The 21850-nt window shown below is 61.4% G+C and overlaps 1 protein-coding gene across 5 annotated transcripts in view; it reads left to right on the forward strand.

The window, feature by feature from the left end:
* Positions 1–866: 866 nt before the first annotated feature.
* RPS6KA2 (ribosomal protein S6 kinase A2) overlaps positions 867–21850 on the forward strand; it is a 57846-nt gene continuing 36862 nt past the window's right edge. For 4 of the 5 annotated variants that reach the window (XR_013813950.1, XM_079780161.1, XM_079780162.1 and 1 more), the window contains exon 1: positions 867–1170. Coding sequence is in view for 3 of the 5 variants with exons in the window: in XM_079780161.1 (XP_079636287.1) it covers positions 1027–1170 (144 nt within the window). In the remaining 2 variants the exon portion in view is untranslated. Of the gene's footprint in view, positions 1171–1207; positions 1350–21850 lie in introns of those variants that run through there. The other variant, XM_079780164.1, reaches the window with a different exon arrangement.

Raw genomic sequence — 21850 nt, forward strand, 5'->3', positions numbered from 1 at the left:
ACGCTCCGTGCAGGCCCGGCTGGGTCACGCGTTCGGATAATGTTCTATATATGGAGTCGAAGGTCAGAGAGAACGGATGTGTCTTTGTTCTCCAACCACGGCCAAGGGCGGCTTTCCCAGCGCTGCCCGGTCCCCAACCACGTGGGGATCTTCTCATCACCCGGGAGTGGGTGGCGGGTGGACCTCCGGGGTCTGGGCGCCCGCCTGCAGGGCCGGGGGGTGGGGGTAGGGGTGCAGAGCGCACGCCCCCCCCCCCAATTTGGTTCCATTCCCTAGAAGTGTTTGCTCATCAAAAATTAAAGTTTTGTCGGGCACAGAACATTATGCCAAAGTGTGTACATGTGTGCTTTAAGAACAGGAAACATACTGACACCCCTAAGCCGGGAAACGGAACCCCGCAGGATTAATGGAGCAGAACCGAGACCCCAGGAGCCAGAACGAGCGGCAGGCGCAGCCGAGCGGCCGCCCCACCCACCCCGGGCGGCGCGGCGGGCTGTCCTGGGCGGGGCTCATTAGGTATGCGCCACGGAGGGCGCTGATTGGCGGGGGTGGCGGTGGGCGGGGCAGTGGGCGGGGCGGGCTGCGGGAGTGAGTACTACCGACGAGGAAGGAGGAGGGGAGGAGTGAGCGCCCGGGCGGGGAGCGGCGGGCGCTGATTGGCGGCAGCGGAGGAGAAAAAGGAGTGGGTGTGGCCGGGCGTGGCGGCGGGCGCTGATTGGCCGTAGTAGCCGCGAGCGGGGCGGGGCTGGGCGGGGCTGCTCGGGGCCGGTCTTTGCGGGGTCGGGAAAGAGGCGGGAGCGCCTGGGGCGGCGGGCGTTGATTGGCGAAGGTGGAGCTGCCTGGTCCTCGCCCCGCGGCGGCAGCTGGAGGGGCTGGGAGAGGAGGAGGAGGGGCTGCTGGCACCCGGGCCGCCGTGGCCGCCCGGCCTGCCCTTTGTGCCCGCAGCCCGTGCCCCGCGCGGAGGGCCGCCCCGCCGGGCTCCCCGGCCACGCGCGCCCGCCCGCGGACCTGACCTCCGCGCCGGGGATGCGCGCCCTCGGCCCCGCGGCTCCTCCCGGCTGGGCGCGGGCGATGGAGCTGAGCATGAGGAAGTTCACGGTGCGCAGGTTCTTCTCCGTGTACCTGCGCAGGAAGTCGCGCTCCAAGAGCTCCAGCCTCAGTCGGCTCGAGGTAACGCGCCCCCGTGCGCGCAGGGTCCCGGTCCGCGCCGCGCCCCGCGCCCCGCAGATGCCGCGGTCCAGGCCACCCCGCGCCCTGCCCATGGTCACATGCACGGTGCCCACAGCCGCCTGCCGGCCCCGAGCTGAAGTTGTGGGAGAGCCGGTCCGCTTTCCCGGGATCCATCCAAGGTTATTGCTGGGACTCGGCGGTAAGGGGACCGGCCGCGGTCCTCGGGGATGCATTTCCAACTCATTTGGTTCCGCGGTCCGGGCAGGATTCGGGCGGTCGCCTCGGTGCTCCGGGGGCGGAGGGCTGGCCGGTCCCTCTGGGGCGCCCCTCGGAAGTCCCGAGTGCAGGACCTCCGGCCCGGCCCGCCCTGCGCTGTGCTGGTGGGTGTGTGACCCCGCCCAGAGCCGCACCGAGTGCCCCGCGCGGGGCAGATGGCTCGCGGGGTGAGTCAGGGGAGAAGGGACAAGAAGGGAAGGATCCACAGCAGCACCAGCGCGCTGGCCGGTCTGCAGTGCTGATGCAATCGCTTGCAGGTCCGGGCTGAGACCGGTTCCCCCGGACCCAGGACCCTGGACCCTGGAGAACCGGCCCTGGCCCGGTCCCTGCTCCGATGTGTCTTTTATTTCAGCCACCCAGTCTTACTCTGCACCCCGGGTCCATACCACACTGTGGACGCTATAGATGACGGAATGGTGACATGCGTTCAAGTGGGAAGAGCGAGGCGATGGAGGGGTGTGGGCAGGGCGTCGCTCCCAGTGGAGGTTTCCTTCGAGGTGTCCTGTCCCGGCCACAGGCAGGGCCGGCCCCTGCGGAGGTCTGGGCTTGTCTGTTTCTCGTGAAGTCAAGTCCGTGGGCACAAAGTCCCATTCTTCATCTCGGTTTCTTTGTTCAAGCTGCCGCGGTGTGAGACAGCGGGCTCTGGGACAATGGGGACCTTTGGGCAGGGCTCAGGGTGGACAGGACAGCAGCAGGGGAGGACTTGTCTCAGAAGTTTCTGTTCCGGCCTCGCTGAGTCCCAACGTAAAGCGTCGGAAAGGGTCTTCGCGGCTGGTTTCCGACGGTAAAACGTCTTTTCACACAAATGCAACTTATTAGTCAAATCAGGGGCCGGCTCGCCGAGGCTGGCGGGCAGGTCTGGCAGCAGGTCATGGGATGAGTCCTTTCCTGGGTCTCGGGCGCGTTACAGCGAGAGCTGACACAGAACCTCGGAGCAGCGCTTACCTTAGACCTGATACGCTCTGACTCCCCCACGACCAGCTTGGGGTGCAGCTGCCGTCTCCGTTCATTCACCGTCCTTCCCGAGGGGAGGCACACGGGTGAGCGGCTCCCGGGGGCTCAGGGAGACACGGGGGACCCCCGGAGGGTCAGCAATCCCACAGCAGGTGCGCTCGCCTTGGGGTTAGGGCTCCGCAGAGAACTGGGCTGTGTGAGTGCCACCAAAAAGATAATGGAGCCACGGGTGGCAGGTTTAGAAATGACATCTTGTTGGTGTGAAAATGACATTCCTGAAAACCACTGATAAATGTCAGAGCCGCAGGTCTGACCATCTAGAGAGAAATGTGGTCCATCAGCACGTAATCAATGAGCATTCATCCGACCCAGAGCTGGAGAGAAGTGCCACTACTAACTAATACCCAATAACCAATAACTAATAAAGCTGACCAGCACTGACACGGCTCTCCGCTCCCTGCATGTGTCCCGCCAGCCTCCGCAGGGGTGCTTCGGAAACCGTAGGTAGCTGTCTTACGTCACATTCTACTGCTGGGGGCAGAGCCCTGCCGGCCTGGGGGCCTTGTGGAAAGCTTACCAGACAATTCATTCTGCACGTGTTTGCCCACGACCTGCCACGGGGTCAGCCCTTTTCTGGGCACCGTAGCTCGACATCCAGGACCCAGATCCTGGCCGCAGGGTGCCTCCCCTCTGGGGGACCTAGCCCTGGCATTGGTCCACATTCCTGCCCAGCTCCTTCCTGTCGTCTCCCAGGGACGCCGGCCTCTGGCTGTTTACTCGCAGCAGGTTATACGCTGGCATCACTCACCAGGAAGGTAGAGTTTAGGAGGGGAGGGCTGTCCCAATTTGAGGTTGAATAAAACACTTTTAACAGATGTATATTTCCTGTGTTTGGACTAATGAAAAAGGTAACACATTATGCAAAAAACAAAAATGTTTGTTGTTTCTTTGAAATTTATATTTTTAAATATACGTGGAGCCCAGCCGGTGTGGCTCAGTGATTGAGCATCGACCTATGAACCAGGAAGTCATGGTTCAATTCCTGGTCAGGGCACATGCCCGGGTTTGGGGCTCAATCCCCAGTGTGGGTGTGCAGGAGGCAACGGATCAATGATTCTCTCTCATCATTGATGTTTCTCTCTCTCTCTCTCTCTGAAATCAATCTATATATATAGAAGCCTAAGCCACCGTTCAACCAGTAGCTATGACATGCACTGACCACTAGGGGGGCAGGTGCTCAATGCACAAGCATGGAAACATGGAACAGACTGATGAATCTCAGAGGGAAAAGGGGATGGGGGAGGGCGAAAGAGATTAGCCGAAGATCTTATATGCATACTAGAGGCCCAGTGCACGGATTCGTGCACCGGTGGGGTCCCTCAGCCTGGCCTGAGGGGATTGGGCGGAAACTGGCAGTCCGACATCCCCCGAGGGGTCCCGGATTGCAAGAGGGCGCTAGGTCTCTAATATATATATATATATAATTTAAAATTTTTGTTTTTTAAAATTCAAAATTTAGTGGCAAAAAACGGGAAAGGGACAGTCGTTAATTTACGTTTAAAACAACATCGTCCTTATTTAAAAGGCAGCCGGGGGAGACAGTGTTTCATGCTCGCTTTTAAATTTCACTTCACCTCTAGGGCCCGACATGGGGCAAACTCGACCAGCAGAGAAGCCAGGCTGCTTCACCAGACCCGGAGCAGCTGGTGAGCCGCAGGCTAAACCGTTTGGTAGGTGGTGCCGACTGAGGTGGCCACACGGCTGACCCTGGCAGGAGCGGTCCCGGGCTTCCCCGGGGGAGATGGATGCCTTGCATCAACTCCTCTGTCCACGCGCGGGGAAGGTGTCTGCCAGGCCCTCACCCCCAAGAAAGCTCCGATTTCCAGGCGCCGACCACGCTGCCTGAGAACCCCAGCCCCCGCTCAGGCATCAGCCCGCTTTATATGTGAGGAGACGGGGCCCAGGGAGCAAGATGGCTGGCACATGCCCTGCTCCTAAATGCTCTCGAGGAAGCCCCTGGCCTAAGAGCTGACTGTGACTAACGGTGGCCGTCCGGGCGGTGGCGGTGGCCTTACCACGTACGAGACGAGGCCGGAAGGAGGGCTGTTTCTGTTTTCAAAGGGAATCGCTCTCGGGGTGCGCTGGCTCGTGTTCCACACCTAGTCACCCCGAGAGCCTTTTCTGGGCGTGAGCGTCCGGGTGCGTGGGCTCTGCTTCGGATGCCCTTGAACGCACTCTCGCGTCTGCCTCTCACGGGCAGGGTTTCCGACCGCTCTAAGCCTCGCTTTTCTTCCTGTGAAATGGGGTGGCCCTAGACCTCCCTCCGGGGTGAAGATGACATGGCAGCACCTGGCGCGGGGCTGGGCGGTGGAAGCGCTGGGCAGCACTGTCAGCTGCGGACGCGGTCCCGCTTCCTGCCCTCGCGCCACGGGAGGCCCTGCCCTGCCCTGCCCGAGCGTGTGGCCCGTGCAGGTGCCCTCGCGGCGGCCCCGTGAGCTCAGGCGGCTTCCAGAGCCAGGAAAGCCCAGCGCCGCTGTCCCCACGTGGCCGAGCTCCGGGGCTTCCGTGTCCCCGAGAGCCACCAACGGCAGGACGGGGCTGGGACAGGCGGCAGGGGCTGGCGGGAAGCTTTATGGTTTAGAATGAAGGAAAAGGACGGGAGTTACTCCGGTCAGCTTTTCCTTCCAGTTTCCTAAAGGCATCGGCGCTCGGTTCACTTCTGGAACGGCTGTGGAGGGCGGGGCCACCCAGGCGGGGGCTTGGCCCTTTGACCTGAATTTGACATTTGACTGAAGGGCAGTTGGGGTGAGTGAGAAGGACAAAGCGCGAGATCTGTAACTGGGATGCGATGCGGTAACCGGTGCCGGGAGAAGGTTTACTGTTGGCCCGGTTGTCACACACTCGGGTCGGCACCAGCCTGTGCACCGTGTGCCTCGCGCTGAGTAGCGGGGAGAGGGCTGGCCTCTGCCCTCGGTGAGCGGAGCATCTACGAGAGAAGAAACATCAGTGCAGATGGAGAGAAGGCGCGTTACAGAGTCGCGTGGGCCGCTCAGGACACACGTGTCTCTGGGGAAAGCGCCGCTTTGAAATGTGGGAGACTGGGACGGGTTCATCTGTACGAAGCGGCGGCCAGGGCTGAGACCCTCCCCAGCTTCCCCCCCGCGGTCCCATGCTCGTCGCTTAAGCGAAGCTGGCCGGGCCCTGGCGGCTAAGGGCGAGGCTCTGCGTGTTTCTGACGGAGCTGGGGAGGCTGGGCTGCCCCCGCCCCCAGCGTTCCGTGTTTGCTGGTGTAAAAGCTAAGAAATCAAACGCCAGTGGGAACTATCAGCGACTTGTTAGCTGCAGCGAGACTTCAGCAAGCAGGTCAGACACAGCACGTTCAGTACAAACATCGCTCAGCGTCGGGTTCGCAGCTGTCGGAGCCTCCACACGGGCGAGCGGCCAGCAGACGTCCCGTGCAGCTGCGTTAGCTGCGAGGCCGCACACCGGCCGCCCTAGGAGAAGGTGCGGGGCCCACGCGGCTGCGAGGTCCCCCCGCAGGAGCCAGTGTTTGGAACCACGGGATGTGCATGGACAAGGACTGTCCCCCACACTCTGCCCAGCACCCTGAGCCCTCTCCTCCACCTCTGTGGGGCCTGCACACCCCGGTTAGCAGAGTCCTGCCGAGTGGGTTTAGAGAGGACCCCACACTAGATGCGTGGTCGCCCTCAATTTCTGACCTAATTCTCCTCCCCTCCCCCAGGTGACGCCTCAGCAAGGACCCGGCGGGGCAGCTTAGAGCAGGGGCGGGGAGCGTCCGGCCCGTGGGCCGTCTAAGGCCCACAGAGTCATCTGGTCTGGCCCAGCCAAGGCATTGGGGTGACGTAATTCAATGTTTGGCCAGACGGAGCAGGCCCATGTTTAAGCTGATCATTCCGTATGGCCCGTGAACGATGTTATAAATATCCAGTGGCCCCTGGCAGGAAAAAGGTCCCACCCCTGGTTTAGAGAGACTCAGCTGTCCCTTAGGACACCTCCATCCACCGCCGCCCCCCTCCGCCCCGCCCCCACCCCGCCCCCGCCCCTCGGCCTTGCATCCCCCCCTTCCTCTCTCCCTGGAGCTGGGCTCATCCCTCTCCTCTGCGGGCCCTGAGGAGTCTCCTCGCGCCTTTGGCGAGTGTCAGACGGTAGCGGTCCGTGGGTTTGCACGTGCCCCTCGAGACCCGTTAAAGGCGCCTAGGACGGCTGACCAGGGAGCCGCTCCTCCTCCAGCTCTGGTTCACAAAGGTCCCGGCCCGGCAGGTGGGGTTCCTGCCCCGACGCCCGCAGAGCCTGGCACAGCCCCGTTCCCTGCCCTGGACGGGCGCCCCCTGCTGGCTGCCCCGCCTGGCCCCGCACACTCCCTGTCCTCCTGCGGCCTCCCCGGCCGCTTCGCCCCTTTGCGCTCCCGTGACATGGGATCACGTGACATAATGCCAACCAGGTTACCGAATGCTTGCCAACGGCCCGTGCCGCGTCAGGAAGCGTCTGCGCTGGGCTCCGGGTGCCACACCGCGCTGGCCTCCCCGCTCCCCTCCGAGCACACGTGTTCCGGGTTTGTGTGTTCACAGGGGCAGCACTCCAGCTGTAACTCTGTGAAGGTTAGGAGAGCGAAGGTTTCGTCCACGTGGCTGTCGGTGAAACAATTCATGGGAGCAGCCGCTCTTGGGGGCGCAGAGACGCGCTCTCGCTCCGGGAGTCAGCCCGTGGCTCAGCGTCCTCAAACCCTTCCGAGCCAAGTCCCGGGACGTCGCGCTTCCGGGACATCAGGTCATCGCGGGCGGCTCTTGGCGAGTTTGGAAACACGTGGTGCCCATATGCCATTGGCAAATCTCCTGTTTACGCAGCGGCGGGCACAGCACATGCCCAGAGCTCCCCACCCCACCCTGCACCCCCCACACACCCCACTCCCGGGGGAGAGGAGAGGCGCTGACCTGGGATGCTCCGATGCTGCAGGTCCGTGAGGCTCTGTGCATGCGGGTGCTGCGGGCACCAGTTTGGGAAATGTTGGGGAAGTCGGCCAGATCCTCACCCATGAGGAACGTGCACGGGTCGTCATAGCGCGTGTATTTGGAAGAGATAATGCTTTTACATGTACGTTTCCAAACAGTAGAAACACGTTTTCAGATTTTTACGGTTTCATTGAGATGGTAAATGGGGAAATTAAAATTAGATTTTTAAAAATTCATTGAAAAAAATGAAATGTATTATTTTATGTTTGCTATTATTCTTTATTCTCCCACTGTGCTTTGTGGGGCTAAGGATACTTTTGTTCATTTTCTGGGTACTTTTCTGTCTCATAAAAATCTCCGGTCTAACATCTAGACCATGTAAATAACAACTTAAGGATTCAAAACAAGATAGAAATGGGTATTTATTCTAGAAAAGTTGTTTTATTTACCAGACCTAGCTTCCTGCTTCCTAAAGTTATCCAGTTATAACTCTGCATAGTACATGGTTGTGCACGTACTCGTTGAATGAAATCGGTTTGGTGAGAACACGCAGCGTGGTTTTCTTTGCCGTGGCATTCCATACGCTACAGGCCAACTTCGTGCCGGCCCCGCCTCTGACCGTGGCGGCCATACTTCGGTAAATCACCGGGAGGGATCTGTTACCAGACCACGTGCAAGACTTCCATGGGAGACTTGGAGCAGGCAGCCCTGCTGCCCGGGCGTGGCCACACGCGGGGTGTGAGCGCCGCTTCGGTGCTGGTCGCACGCATCGTCTGACCTGCGTGCGCAGCGTTTTGTCTGCACCACCAGCGAGCTTTCTCCGTGGAATTGTGTCCTCAGCTCCCACTTGGCCGTGCTGGGCCGCCATTTCTTTCGGATCGTGTCCTGCCCGCCCTCTGCCACGTGGTCCGAGCTGGTGGGAGCGTCTGCTCTTCACAGGAGGGACCGCGCTTCCGTCCTCCGTGCCGCTGTGCCGCGGCCTGAGTGTGAGAAGGGCTCGCTTTCCCCACCTTCGTGCCCCCGGCAGGAACGCCTCGCCTCTCCGTCGCCGCTCCGGGACGCCTCTTCCCGGGCATCTGCCGCTGGCATTGCTGTTCCCGGCAGCGCCTTGGAGAGAGGGGGGGGAGGGAGGAGAGAGAGAAGTAAGAGATACTGTGTTGACGTACATGGTGAGAGCTATAACGGGAGGCGGGAGTGCAGAGACATCAAACAAGGCTAAGAGAGGTCCCCTGGCCGTCGCTTTACTTCGTCCGTGGAGCGGCCTGGTGCCACAGCAAGTCTGGGTCGGGGTCTATGCGTCAGGAAGCCAGGTTTGTGCCTGTTTTTAAGGAAAGAGCAGGAATGGTTAGAAAAACATATAACAGAGAACAAGACTCCGATTCAAAGCGGATGGCTCCTCTTTATGCCGAGAGGCATCGCCCGGTGCCCTGACTATCCCAGTCGGTGGCCTCCCGGTTCCCAGACGGAGCATATAACACCGCTGATAACACACCCGACACCACACTTCCGGATGAAGTCAGGGTCTGGCCCCTCAGCGTGGGCCCCGTGGCGTGTCGATGCGCCCAGGTCGGTGTGACTGTCACGCCCTGCCGTCCACCCTGCAGCCACCACGAGGTCATCTCCCAGCGAGACGGCGGGTCGCTGCCTCCGCGGCCGGGCAGCTGCGCGCCCTGCAGTGACCCTGAACGCAGGTGCTAACTGGGTTTGGCCTCCGCCTCCCGCTTGGGCCTGATGTAAGCACCCGTGTGGGGCTGCGGGGTGCGGGGCTGCAGGGCAGTGCTCGGAGCAGGAACGGGGGGGGGGGGGGGGGGGAGAGCCCTCTGGGTGCGTGGGTGGGAGGGGTCTTCTCTTTCTGTGGCCTTCCCCCTCTTCCCGGGGCCGGGCCACGGGACTCCAGGTTTCCAGGGAACCCTAGTTTGAGAACCACCAGTCTAGACAAGCGTCTGTCCCCGGGGGAGGAACTAAATAGCAGCTTCCCTGTCTCTCTCACCTCCAGCCGCGCCCCACAGCGCAGGAACCGAGGCTCCCCTCTCTGCCTGCCCGCGGTCCCCGATGTCGGCTGCGAGCGCCGCACTGGGCCGGGCCATTCTGTGCACAGGAAGTGGAGCGTCAGGACCCCCACCTCACTCACATTGTCTGTCATCCCCCCGAGTTCCTGCTTCTCACTCATAAAGGCTCTATTTTTAAAAGAGAGCCTTCGCTTCCAGTTGCGTGGCTTGGGGTAAACAGGACTTTGTGTCAACATGTGTCAACGGTGGGAGAGACGGACTGAACACCAGAGAGCGACTGCAGGCCCCGGGCCCCCAGGCGGCCGCGGAGGGCTCTCCTCCAAGGACAGACCTCACAACGAGGGGGCGGCTCCGAGGGCTCCGAGGGCGACAGCCCAGCGCGCGGGCTCTCCCAGCTCCTGCCACGTTGCCTTTCCCAGGAGGCGGCTAGGCCGTCCACCCCAGCCCATCCGCCCCAGCCCATCTGCCCCAGCCCGTCTGCCCCAGCCCATCTGCCCCAGGCCCATCTGCCCCAGCCCGTCTGCCCCAGCCCATCCGCCCCAGGACATCTGCCCCAGCCCGTCTGCCCCAGCCCATCCGCCCCAGGCCCATCTGCCCCAGGCCGTCTGCCCCAGCCCATCTGCCCCAGCCCGTCTGCCCCAGCCCATCTGCCCCAGCCCGTCTGCCCCAGCCCATCTGCCCCAGCCCGTCTGCCCCAGGCCCATCCGCCCCAGGCCCATCTGCCCCAGGCCGTCTGCCCCAGCCCATCTGCCCCAGCCCGTCTGCCCCAGCCCATCTGCCCCAGCCCGTCTGCCCCAGGCCCATCTGCCCCAGCCCATCTGCCCCAGCCCATCCGCCCCAGGACATCTGCCCCAGCCCGTCTGCCCCAGCCCGTCTGCCCCAGCCCATCTGCCCCAGCCCATCTGCCCCAGCCCGTCTGCCCCAGGCCCATCTGCCCCAGCCCGTCTGCCCCAGGCCCATCCGCCCCAGTCCATCTGCCCCAGGCCGTCTGCCCCAGGCCGTCTGCCCCAGGCTATTTAGACCTAAACAGAAGTCACAGGGCCCTGCTTCCCAGGAGCCTCTTGGTCACTGCGGGTGTCCCCCCCCCCAGAGGAAATGACCCGAACCCGTGACGGGGCTTCTCGGTGGAATACTCTTCCGCGCACACGGGTGGCTGAGTGAGCGGAGAGCGTCTGGGGCCAAGCCCCTGGGCAGTGGTAGCACCGTGGGACCAGGTTCCCGTCAGCGGCTCACACTCACCCCACTGCCACGGGGGCTGTTTCCACATGGCAGAGGTCACACCCGGGGACTCCGTCCCAATGGGCTGCGTCCCACCCAGACCCTCTGACATTGTCGCCGCAGACGTCCTGTGGCCAGTGCCCGCCAGTACCCACTGGGGGTCTGGGAAAAATTCCAGACTTTCCTGGAACTGACTCGGCTGAATTAGAGGTGAGAGGAACGCGCTCTGCCCCGCGGAGTCTCGTCTTTCAGTCGCTCAGGAGTCATTTTGTCTGAATTCCCTCGGGTGCCGTGGCGACTTTTTTCATAAATCTAAGTCACGCCCGGCTGGCGTGGCCCAGTGGTTGAGCCTCCACCTATGAACCAGGAGGTCACGGTTTGATTCCCGGTCAGGGCACATGCCCGGGTTGTGGGCACATGCCCAGTGTGGGGCGTGCAGGAGGCGGCCGATCAGTGATTCTCTCTCATCACTGATGTTTCTCTCTCTCTCTCTCTCTCCCCCCCTTGCTCTCTGAAATCAACAAAAATATATATTTTAAGAATTAGGTGACTTTTAAAATTACTGTTGCGTTGCCAGAGTATTTCTATATTCCAGACACAAGTCCCTGGTCAGGTGTGTGCGTTGTGTGGGCTGTCCTTCCGCTCTGTCGATGGCTTGTTTGCCGCACCAGGCCGTGGCTGTGGTCTTCACCGGTCACCCCCCCACCCCCCGTGATCTGTGGTCACCTCCCGGCCCCCCGCAGCCCTGCTCAGTCACCCAGATTCCCAGCAGGCTGTGTGTTCGGGATCCATTTGTGCAGAATTAAACTCACGGTGCTACTCGCCCTTCTCATGGAATAAAGCGAGGAAGGCGGCGGGGGGGGGGGTGTCTCTTTTCTTTAGCGTGGCCCCCCCATGGTGAACAGGGAGGCGCATTTCAAAGGCATCACTTCGAACTCTCCGAGCACTGAGGTCTATGGTCTCCAAAGCACCGTGGGTGCAGACGGCGGCCGGAGTGCGGCCCAGGGGCAGAGTCTGCACCGCCTTCACCGTGTGATGCTCATGTGGGCAGGAACCGGAGGCCCAGCCGGGCTGCAGCTCAACAGAAAGCACGGGGGCTCTGGTGCGAGAGCCCCCTCCTCCGCGCCGGGGGCCGCCGGGGGCCGGGCTCGCCCTTCTGTGGAGCTGCTCCGGGTTCTGAGCCGGCCGGGCCTTGGAGGCGGGGGATCCGATGGCTGATGGTTCCGCTTTGGCCTAAATTCACATCAATCTGCAAAGTAAAACGCTTTCCATTCGGGTGGCGAGGTCCTGGGCAGGGAAGGCTTTTGTATCTCAACCATTCGTCATGTTCTGGTTTGGGGTTTTATTACCACAGAAAGCAATCTTTGGGTTTGCTCGGTCCCCTGAAGCCCGGTGTGCCATGTTTGTTTAGAGGTCACCTTTAAAACGTCTCCGCGGAGTGCAGGGAGGAGAGCATGTGAGCGCCCCTGCACGCGTTTCTAGCTCAGGTGCCGCCCCCACGCCGCCCTCTCACAGTTCCCAGCGGAGGCTGTGTGTTCGCTTTTCGCGATCATGTCACATTGGATTTACGTGCCCACACAGCGTGGTATTTTAAACCTTAGAAAGGAATATCTGCTAGAGACTTGCAGATAGAAGTTGTCCTATTCGAATGGCATGAAGCCTTAGCTAGCAATGCTAAGTTCCAAGCCAGACCTCGAGGACTTGTAGTCGATCTCACCTTTTAGGCTCTGCTGACCCGAGCTTCTGATATAACTAAGGGACAGCCATGTTCTCGGGGTAACCGGAGGCTGTGGGATCGGGTCACGGCGTGGGCCACAGTAGGGATCCGCCGTAAGGAATCTGCAGGAAGGCCCAGGGCTGAGAGGACCCAGGGCTGCGGGCTGGAGGGTAGAATGAACACGTGTCCGCGGACCGTGGGCCTCAGGAACCGGGACCCAGTGCAGAGGAGGTGACTTGGTTACAGCTCCTCTGCAGCCAGAATCTTTGAGAACGTCTGATGGACACGGTTTTCAGAGCGGGAGTCGGATGGTGAACGTGGGGAGGGCGGGTCTCTGAGTGAGGCGCACTGGGCCAGCCAGGAGTGGGGCCCCTGTGCTGCGGCACTGCGGGGGGCGGGGCGGGGCGGGGCAGCCTGCAGCCCGCTGGTCTCCTAGGGGTGATGGTGCTTTTCTGAGTGACGGGATTTAAGGGCATTTCCTGTAGCCCATGCACCTGCTCTTGCACTTGCTCACCAGGAAAGACATACGGCTCATTTCTATCCTCTCCCCTCAGGAAGACCTGCGTGGAGTCACCAGTGAGTCGGGCCAGGGTAGACCAGTTAGCTGGGTTTTTTAATTTATACTTTAACTCTTATTTTGTTTATCACCAGCTTTTTCAGGTGAGGGCAAGAGGTTTTAAGAAGTGCTGGATATGCAGGGTATGTCCACTAGGCAAGAGCAAGACGGATTCCAATAAGAATAATATAATAAAAGCGGCCTCAGGGTTGGAAGTTAATTTCCTACTGGTTTTGAGAAGAACGTTTTCAAAGTGCACGCGTATTCCACTTGCTGTTTCTATTCACTGTGTGAAGTAAGGAGCTTTTTCCGCCAACTTCTACACGTTTGTTCATTTCACTCCCAATGGTCTGCATGCAGCTTGATGGTTGAGTCCTGAAAACGGGGTAAGAAGAGCAACGTTTATGTTGAAAGAATCATCGCTTTGTGCTCCCATTCACTTGTTCAACCAGCTGCTGGGCAAGACGCTCTTGTAGGTGCTCCGTCAGAGATTAGCATTCCCGTTCCCAAAGTGAGGGGATCCTAAATCCACCCAGAGTGAGCGACGCCCCGCATTCCCACGGCAGCCGGGGGAGAGGACGCGTCCCTCGGCGGGAGCGGCGCCTTCAGCTTCCCCTCGCGCTGGCGCTGCCGTGGAGAGAGTCCAGGAGCGAGACAGCAGTGCCTGCCCGGGAGCCCGTCTGCCGGGGAGACAGACAGACGCTGACTGTGTGCGGCCGCGGCGCATGACTAAGGGTCTGACCTGACGGTGACCCGGAAAGGTGTGAGGGGTCAGCGGGTGGGCCCGCAGCGGCAGCTGATCCGATGCCGCCCGCCCGCCCGCCCGCCCAGTCACCGCCCCTGCTGCGTGTGCTGCTCTCGTCGCTGGCCTGGCTCCCGGTCGGCGGCTGTTTACCAAGCACGAGACCCGGCGTCTGTTTTTGTGATTTGTTGTCTTGGCTAAATCCAGCCTCGCCGGTTCTCGGTGTTGTTGGGGCTGTGCGTCCGCCTGTCCCCCTGCTAGTGGACTGTGCCTTCCGCCCCGGGAGCCCCGCCCCCGGCCCATCGCGGCGGCAGAGACCTCCCTCCTGGGGGCAGGGGCGGTCCGCTGCTCGCCTCGATGGACTTGGTCCGTGAAGAAGCCACCAGCCAGGACTGCTCCGTCTGCCTCGGTGCGGCCGCGAGAGTGCTCACCGGCCGTCCCCCCGAGGCCGGGACAGCGTCCCCACAGCGCTCCCTCAGCCTCTGGAGAGAGAGGAGGAGCCGGCTCCGTTAGCGCGACTCTGACCCCCTCGATCCCGGCTTCCGATCTGTGTGCCCTCAGCCACTCCAAGTCCCCGCCTGCGGGTCAGAGTCCACCGTCCCGAAAACCTCTGCCTCCTCAGGGTCAGCTCAGCTTCTTCAGACACCACAGCTGAGCCTTCCCCTCGGAGCCGTGACGCTGTGACCGGCCTGCTGGGAAGTTCCATGCCCCGGCTGACCTGGGCAAGGGACCTGGCCATGCTGTCCTGCTCCCACCTCCCCTCCCATCAGCCCGGAGGGTCGCTGAGCCTGTCCCGAGCAGGTGGAGGCGGCGCCCCCGCTGGCAGGAGCGGAGGGTGGAGGGTGGAGGGAGGACAGACAGAGACGGGAGCTCATGGCCGAGGCCTGGTGGCGGACTCCAGGCTGTGGAGCCAAACGTCTTCAAGTTCAAAGGCTCGTTGGACCCCAGCTTCTCCCCCAGAACCGGCTGTGCAGCCGTCTGGCCGGAGCCTAACTCAGTCCTCCGTCCCTGCCGTCCGCGTGGCCGAGGGTCCATCTTCGGTTTGCAAACGCTCCACCCGTCCATCTGCGTCTCCGGATCGTTCCGGTGAGAGCACAGGTGCCTGTGCGGCGATGGGCACCTGCCCGGTCCGCCCCTTGGGGCCCCGCAGGCGGCCGGCGGGGAGGACAGGCGCGGGGTCAGAGCCGGCAGCAGAGGCCCGCGCTCCCACGTGGCCCGCGCTGCCCCCATCCTGAGACGGGCTTTGTTTACTGTCTGCCCGGGAGGCGGCGGACGGCGGGGAACAATGGCAGCGCTCTGGTCCCCGGCAGCAGCCTGCGCGCGCGCGTGTGGCTGGAGATGTCGCCGAGGCGCTCCTGAGCCCGTTCAGACGGGAGCAGCGTGGCCGGGTCACAGGAAGACGGGCACGGCTCGCACACAAGCTCCATCTGCCGTGCAGTCGCGTGGTCCTGTTACGGGACAAGGGCGCTGACGAAAGCAGCAGGAGCCGGGGCGGGAAGCCAAGGACAGGCCTGGCACCGCGGCCGGCAGCGTGCAGAGCGGGCGGGACCGCCCCACCCGGCCAGCTCCGGTCGGTGCCGCTGGTTAAGCCAGAGGCTCTGGGGATGGTGTTGCCTGTCTCCCCGATCCGAGCTGCAATCCGTGCGTTATCGGCTACAAGCCATTGCCTTTCTCTAAACCTCTTTGTGCACAACCTCACCCGCGTCTCCCCGGAGGGAATTCATCCTGACTCTCTGCCCCGGCCCAGCCACGCTGCCTTCTCCGCCGGAGCCGGCTCGGCCCCGGGTGCCCCGGCTCTCCCACGGCGCCCTGGCCCGCTGCCCGGAGCTTCGCCGGGACGTGTGTCGTCCTCCAGCTCCGTGGGTCCCACGGGCCGCGCTTCTCTTCCGGTCGCCGTCGGCCGTGCCCGTGTGCGGCCCAGCACCCGTCTCCGGTCCACCCTGCAGGCGTCTGTCCCCGGCGCAGCCGGCTGCTGCCCTGTGAGCTCGTCTCCGTGCAGTGGTCTCCGCGGGTTCTCGCCCTGCGCGCTGAGCCATTCCTGTGCGGGCCTCCGTCCCTCGGAGCGGTGGCTGTGCAGGGGTGTGTGCCGCTGGCGCTGTCACTGCTGTAGGTTGTGGTGCGACTCGTACCATATAGACCGCTCCCCCCCCCCCCCCCCCCCCGTGGTCCTGCCCGCCCTCGGGGGCCGGGGCTGAGGGAAGTCTTAGCTTCCCGTGGGTGCGGGTGCCGTGACGCTCACAAACCGGGGGCTGAGACAACGCATGTGTGTGCTCACGGCCCGGGAAGCAGGAGCTTGGAGCGAAGCTGTGCCCCAGGGCCCTCTCTCTCCGGAGCCCCGTCCTCGCCGCCTCCAGCTCCAGGCGGGGAGGGCTGCTCGTGGAGCGTCGGGCCAGTCCCTGGCCGTCCCCGTGGCGCGGTCCTCCGTGTGTGCCTCCACGTGGCCTCTGACCGGGACTCCGTCACACTGGGTCACCCGCCCTCCCCCCGCCTTCACTGGTTCCATGTGCAGTGGCTCCATGTCCAAGGGTCATGGCCAGGGGCTGGGGGCCCGGACTTCACCGCCTGTTTCCTGGGGGACACACTTCAACCCCGAACACACGCCAGTTACCATCCGACGGCCGCAGCCCCGCCTCGGCCGGTCTAAGGTGGCTGCTGACGCCACGCGGGGCTCCCATTGCCGGCCCTCGGCTTCGCTCCCCCTCTGCTGTCCTCCCACGCGCCCCCGCACCTTCCGGAAGGAGAGGCCTGGCGGAGCCCTGACGCTGGCTCTTTCCATCCCCGTCCGTGAAAGATTAAAGCGTCCATCTTCCGTCCATGAAAGATTAAAGCTCCCATCCCCCGTCCATGAAAGATTAAAGCGTCCGTCCGATGTGGTGCTCCGTGCCCTGAAATAGGATCTTCTCTCTCCCGGGCCTCAGGGAGATCTGAGGTCACGTCCGGGGATCTGCAAACCGACCTTAAGTTGATGTTGAACCTGCCAGACCCGGTGGCTCTCCTCCCTGCGGTTCTGGGAAGCCTCTTGCCCTCCACGCCCACCCCCGAGGAGCTAGTAACTTACTCTTCTGAACTGATTTCCCCGTTTCCGAGTTTTAAGCAAAAGGTAGAAACGAAACAACCTGGAAAGGAAGCGGACTGATCAGGCCGACGCTGGCTTTGCTGCCGGCCACCTGCGGCCTCTCCCTGCCACGTCTGAGTCCTCCACCGGCCCGTTTCCTCCAGACGCCGCCCCGGTCGAGCCAGCCCCTCCCCCTCTGACCCTCCTCTCTGCCCACACGGCTCGAGGTCTGTGTTTGGGGACGGAAGATCTTGTCTCCACGACTAGATGACAAGTTTATCTCCGCTCCGTTCACATTGCACGAGTTTAGTTTACCTTGTTTACAAAGTGAGAGACGTTTTGGAAAATGTTTCTGTCCGACACAGCCTGTGTGGCCTGGACCTTCTCCAACGTCCTTTCGGGACAGATCGCTCGCTCTCGGCTTCTCACGAGGAGACGCTGGGGGCCCCGGAGAGGCGTCTCTAACGCACTTCTTTCCCCTGAATTTCTGCTAAAAGGCAGCGCGGGGGCCCATGTTAAAGCCATGAGTGCAGCCCTGTCCGGCCCATGTGGCTCCGTGGTTGAGCATCGACCTGTGAACCAGGAGGGTCAGGGTTCGATTCCCGGTCAGGGCACATGCCCAGTGTGGCGTGTACAGGGGCAGCTGATCCATGATTCTCTCTCATCATTGATGTTTCCCTCTCTTTCCTCCCTTCCTCTCTGAAGTCAACAAAAATATATTTAAAATAAATAAATAGCCATGAGTGCAGTTCCGTTCTCAGAAAGTACCTTCGGGCCGTCAGCCTCCGTGACTAAGCAAGTTCACTCACACACAAGGCCGAGGGCGGATGCTTCATGGATGCAGGTTTTCCATAAAACACGGCAAATTCCAACCGATTTCTGTCCGACGGGCGCAGCCCTGGTGCCAGGAGCAGACAGGTCAGCAGTGGAGGCTGGTCCCCGGCTGGTGAGGCACGCCGGCTCGCTCCCCAGTGCCCGTGGGAACCGGTTAGAACACGTGTCCACGGGGCCACACAGTCCACTGAACCACACGTTCAGTTGAGTAGCGCTACAGACAGGTCCCGCCCACCCTGTTCTTTCCTCAGTGAAAACGGGCCGCGGTCCCGGGCGGGGCCCCGGACGCCCTCGGTTGCGTGGTTAGAGATCGAGCCCACTTCCTCCCACCGGCCAGTGAGCACGTGGACTCCTGGCCTTCGCTGTGGCCCGAGGCGACGGCCCCGTGGCCAGCGTTTTCGTGTCCACCTGACCGTCTGCTCCCGGCGCGTCGGGCTCCTCTGTAAAGCTCTTCGCTTACGAAGGAGGGGCAGCTCCGCGTCCCTGGGGGCTCGGTGCTGGCTGCGGGGTGACTCCTCCGCGCTCGGGGCCTCTCCTGCTCTGTGAAGGGCCCACTCTGGGCACCCACCTCCCACCGTCCCTCAGCCACCCGGCTCCTCCTCCCACGTGGACTCCAACCATTAGAACAGTGTGCTCCTCTGGTCTTCTGGAACCTGAGCCCCAGAGCCCCACATCCTTGTAGACACGGGCCCACCGTCCAGGCGCTCGCCGGGCAGCTGCAGGCCACGTCTGCTGTGTGTCTGAGACGCTCCGCTGCGTCTCTAACCCCCCCCCCCCCCCGCGCACCACCCCCCGCTGATCTCAGAACCTCCCACGCGAATCTCGAGCCGCTGTTCATGAAAACCCCGAGTTCTGCCAAATGTGTCCGAGTTTCTGGATCCGTCTCACGTCTCAAACAGATCCGTCACGATCTGCACAACAGGAACCGGATCCCACGGAGGTGGATTCTGTGTTTACAGCCCTTCTAAGAATTTATTTTCTAAAAACTTGGCGGCGTAGCCTCTTTCTCATTTAAACTTCCAGTTGGGAGCCGCTATACAACATGGCGGAAAGAGTGACAGATCTGATCCCCATCGCATACGAAAATGAGCGCACTGGGCACCGTGCTGGAGTTGTTACACACCGAGGGCCCTGCGCGTCCATAGGAGGCCGGGGCATCTTCATTTATTGACGGTATTTCAAGGCGTAACTGTACGGCATTTCCTGGCCGTAAAATAGATGGGAGATGCGCATTTTTATTGGCCCTTAATTAAAGTGGGTCTGCCCCGGTGGGCCAGCTTCTGAGTCACTGTACATACATGTGCTGACTGTTCACTAAGTTACGTCGCCGGGTTACAGCGGCGGGAGTACAGCGCTGTCGGGACCAGCCCATCTTCACATGGCTTCCTGAGCACGCTCGTTCTTCATTCATTCGCATGGAGCACGCTTGTTCTTCATTCGCATGGAGCACGCTCGTTCTTCATTCATTCGCACGGCGCTTCCTGGGTGAAAATGAGCAGAGAGGAGCAGCTGCGGCCGCAGAGGGGACGCCAGGAGGCCGGGAGGCTGCCACGCCCTTGGTTATTGGAGCTTTTGATAAACACCCAGAGGAGTTGGATGCACTGGGCTTTAGTTTTTTATAAATATGAGCGAGGACAGGAGAGGAAGAGCAACATCAACGATGAGAGAGAATCCTGGATCGGCTGCCTCCTGCACACGCACTGGGGATCGAGCTCATAACCCGGGCCTGTGCCCTGACCTGGAATCGAACTGTGACCTCCTGGTTCATAGGTTGACGCTCAACCTCTGAGCCACGCCGGCCGGGCAGGCTTATAGTTTCTTAGGACAGGCCGTCACATGCAAGTGTTTCCCAGGGTGTCTCTTTGGTCCCATCTGGCAGTGGAGGAACTGGTCCCACGCTGCCCCCACCGTAGCCACGAAAAGCGTGCAGGATGCGCGGGCCCTCCCCCGCTGGGTTCTTCCCGCCGCTGCTCTGCCCTCTGTACCTGCAGGCTGTGCAGCAAGTCCATGAGCGTTTCAGCCACTAAGATATGGGAGGCAGAGGGGAGGGGTCATTTTACAGGTCAAAGGTGACAGTGCCTAGGTCCTGCCTGGAGCCCGGTGCCTGGTGCCGGTCAGGCCCACGCGTGAGGCCGCGGGTTTGCTACACAAGCCGTGTCCGTGCTTTCAGCGCACAAGTAGCGGTGTGGTCATGTCAGGAACTAGCTCACATGTACGAGAACATCCACATTTAGAGGGAAACTTGTCAAATCGCTTCATCTTCATTAGAATTGCTGCTGAAATAATGGTTTTGTTTTTCCAATTTTAGTATGTGTCTGTGCTTTAACTCTGTTTTCCCCAAGTGAACTTTTATGACTAAAAAGAAGCCAGCAATCGAATGACGATAAGTTGAGTGAATTTCAAAGTAGCAGAAAGGATAGAAACATAGAGAGGTATTTTTCCTAAGCCTCCAAATTCTTGTTTACAGCAAGTTACACAAATGTTTAAGTTCTAAAACCAGCGTCTCGTCAGATGCTGTGTTACAGCTTTTGGTGTTCACCAGGGTTTTTCCCCGCCGTACGAATCAGCGCATGCTGGCAGCTCTGACGTGGGAGCCTCTACAGAGTGCGCTCAGAGCGGCCTGCTTTCTCGGTGAAGATGGAAATCACATCTAACGTTGCTAATGCTGTAAATCTGCCTGCTGCCTGCTTATGTTTTGGCGCTTATTTCCATGGGGAAAATTAATGTGCATTGACTTCTACATGTGTTTATGTTCTGCTAGGAATTTTGTAAAGCATAATGTCATGCTATAAGCGGGTGACGAATAAGTCGCAGCTCCATGGCGCGTGTCGCTAGCGAAGTGTGATTGGTGCTGGTGAGAAGATGGCTGCGTGGTCACCGACACCCAATTCCTGATCCCCGGTGCTGAGCCCCTGAGAAGGGCCGTGCCGTGGGGTAGGCGATGGCGATGTAGCGATCTTTCACTGTCCCTGGAGGTTTGGTTTCATCAGACACGCCCCGTTAAGTTAAAAGGCCTTATTTCCACAGCCTGTGCTCTTGCAGCCAGCCCCGCGGGCCCAGAGCTGTTGACGGCACAGCAGCGGGACGGGCGGCGACCTGCCTCCGCCGGGCCTGTTCGCCGGGCCCCCTGCCCGGCTGCACCTGCTCAGCCGAGGCTCAGCTCCTCAGGCCTTTTCAGATCTACACTGAAACGCATCTCAGCACAATTGCTCGTGGTTCAGGTGGAAGGCGGCGAGGGGGGAGTGTTTACAGCACGCTACTCGGCCGCCCCTCCAACCAGAGCCGACCTCTCGTCCCTGGCCTGCCCGCTGGTGGCCCTTCCTGGGTCTGGAGACACGGAATCCCACCTGGGAGAACAAAGCCGTGGGGGGGGGGGCACAGAAGGCTCCTGCTGGGGGCAAGGTGGACCCCAGAGTCCAGGTGGGGTGGGGCGGGGTCCAGGCTGGGTGGAGAGGGCGTGGGGTCACAGCCCAGGGGCACAGCATACTGGGCTCTCGGGGAAGGCCACGAGCCCTGTCCGTGGTCCTGGTACCTGTCCCTGCGGGAAAGTGTTTCTGGTGGGAAAAGTAGATAATATTAAAAGTGGAGTGGATCTTGCCCAGCTGGCGTGGCTCAGCGGTTGAGCGTCGACCTATGAACCAGGAGGTCACGGTTCAATTCCCAGTCAGGGCACATGCCTGGGTTGTGGGCTCAATCACCAGTGGGGGGTGTGCAGGAGGCAGCCGGTCATGATTCTCTCTCATCCTTGATGCTTCTATCTCTCTCTCCCTCTCCCTTCCTGTCTGAAATCAATAGAAATAAATAAATTTAAAAAAAGGCTAACCTCGGAAAACAGCACAACCATATACAGTTTACTGAGCTGCGTAAACAGACACTGGGTATGTTCACAAACCCTCGCAGGCCGGGCCGAGCCCAGGGCCTGGGCCGTCGGACTAACCGGCCGCTCTCTGCACGGCTGTGCCCTGCTCTCGCCTATATTCTACGTCGGGAAGACTATCTCCTTCCCCCTGGGCTTTCTCGCTGAGCACAGCGGCGATGGGGAGGGGTCCTGGGTCTCCCCGAAGGCACCGAGCCTTTGGGTTCTAAGCACAGCGTCTCCCCCGTCCCCTCTCTCCTCCGTCACACCGCTGTGCCTGTGTCTGCAGGCTGTCGTGACCCCTGGGTCAGTGGGAGGGTACAAACATGGCCGTTCGGCTCAGTGGTCAGAGCATCAGCCCGCGGACTGAAGGGTCTCGGGTTTGATTCCCATCAAGGGCATGGACCTTGGCTGCAGGCTCCATCCCGGCCCACGCGTGTGGCCCTCCGTGGCCGGTGAGAGGCCCTGTTTGTGGAGGAGTGAGAACAGGATG

The sequence above is a fragment of the Cnephaeus nilssonii genome (assembly GCF_951640355.1).
Source record: "Cnephaeus nilssonii genome assembly, chromosome: 9".
Classification (NCBI taxonomy): domain Eukaryota; kingdom Metazoa; phylum Chordata; class Mammalia; order Chiroptera; family Vespertilionidae; genus Cnephaeus; species Cnephaeus nilssonii.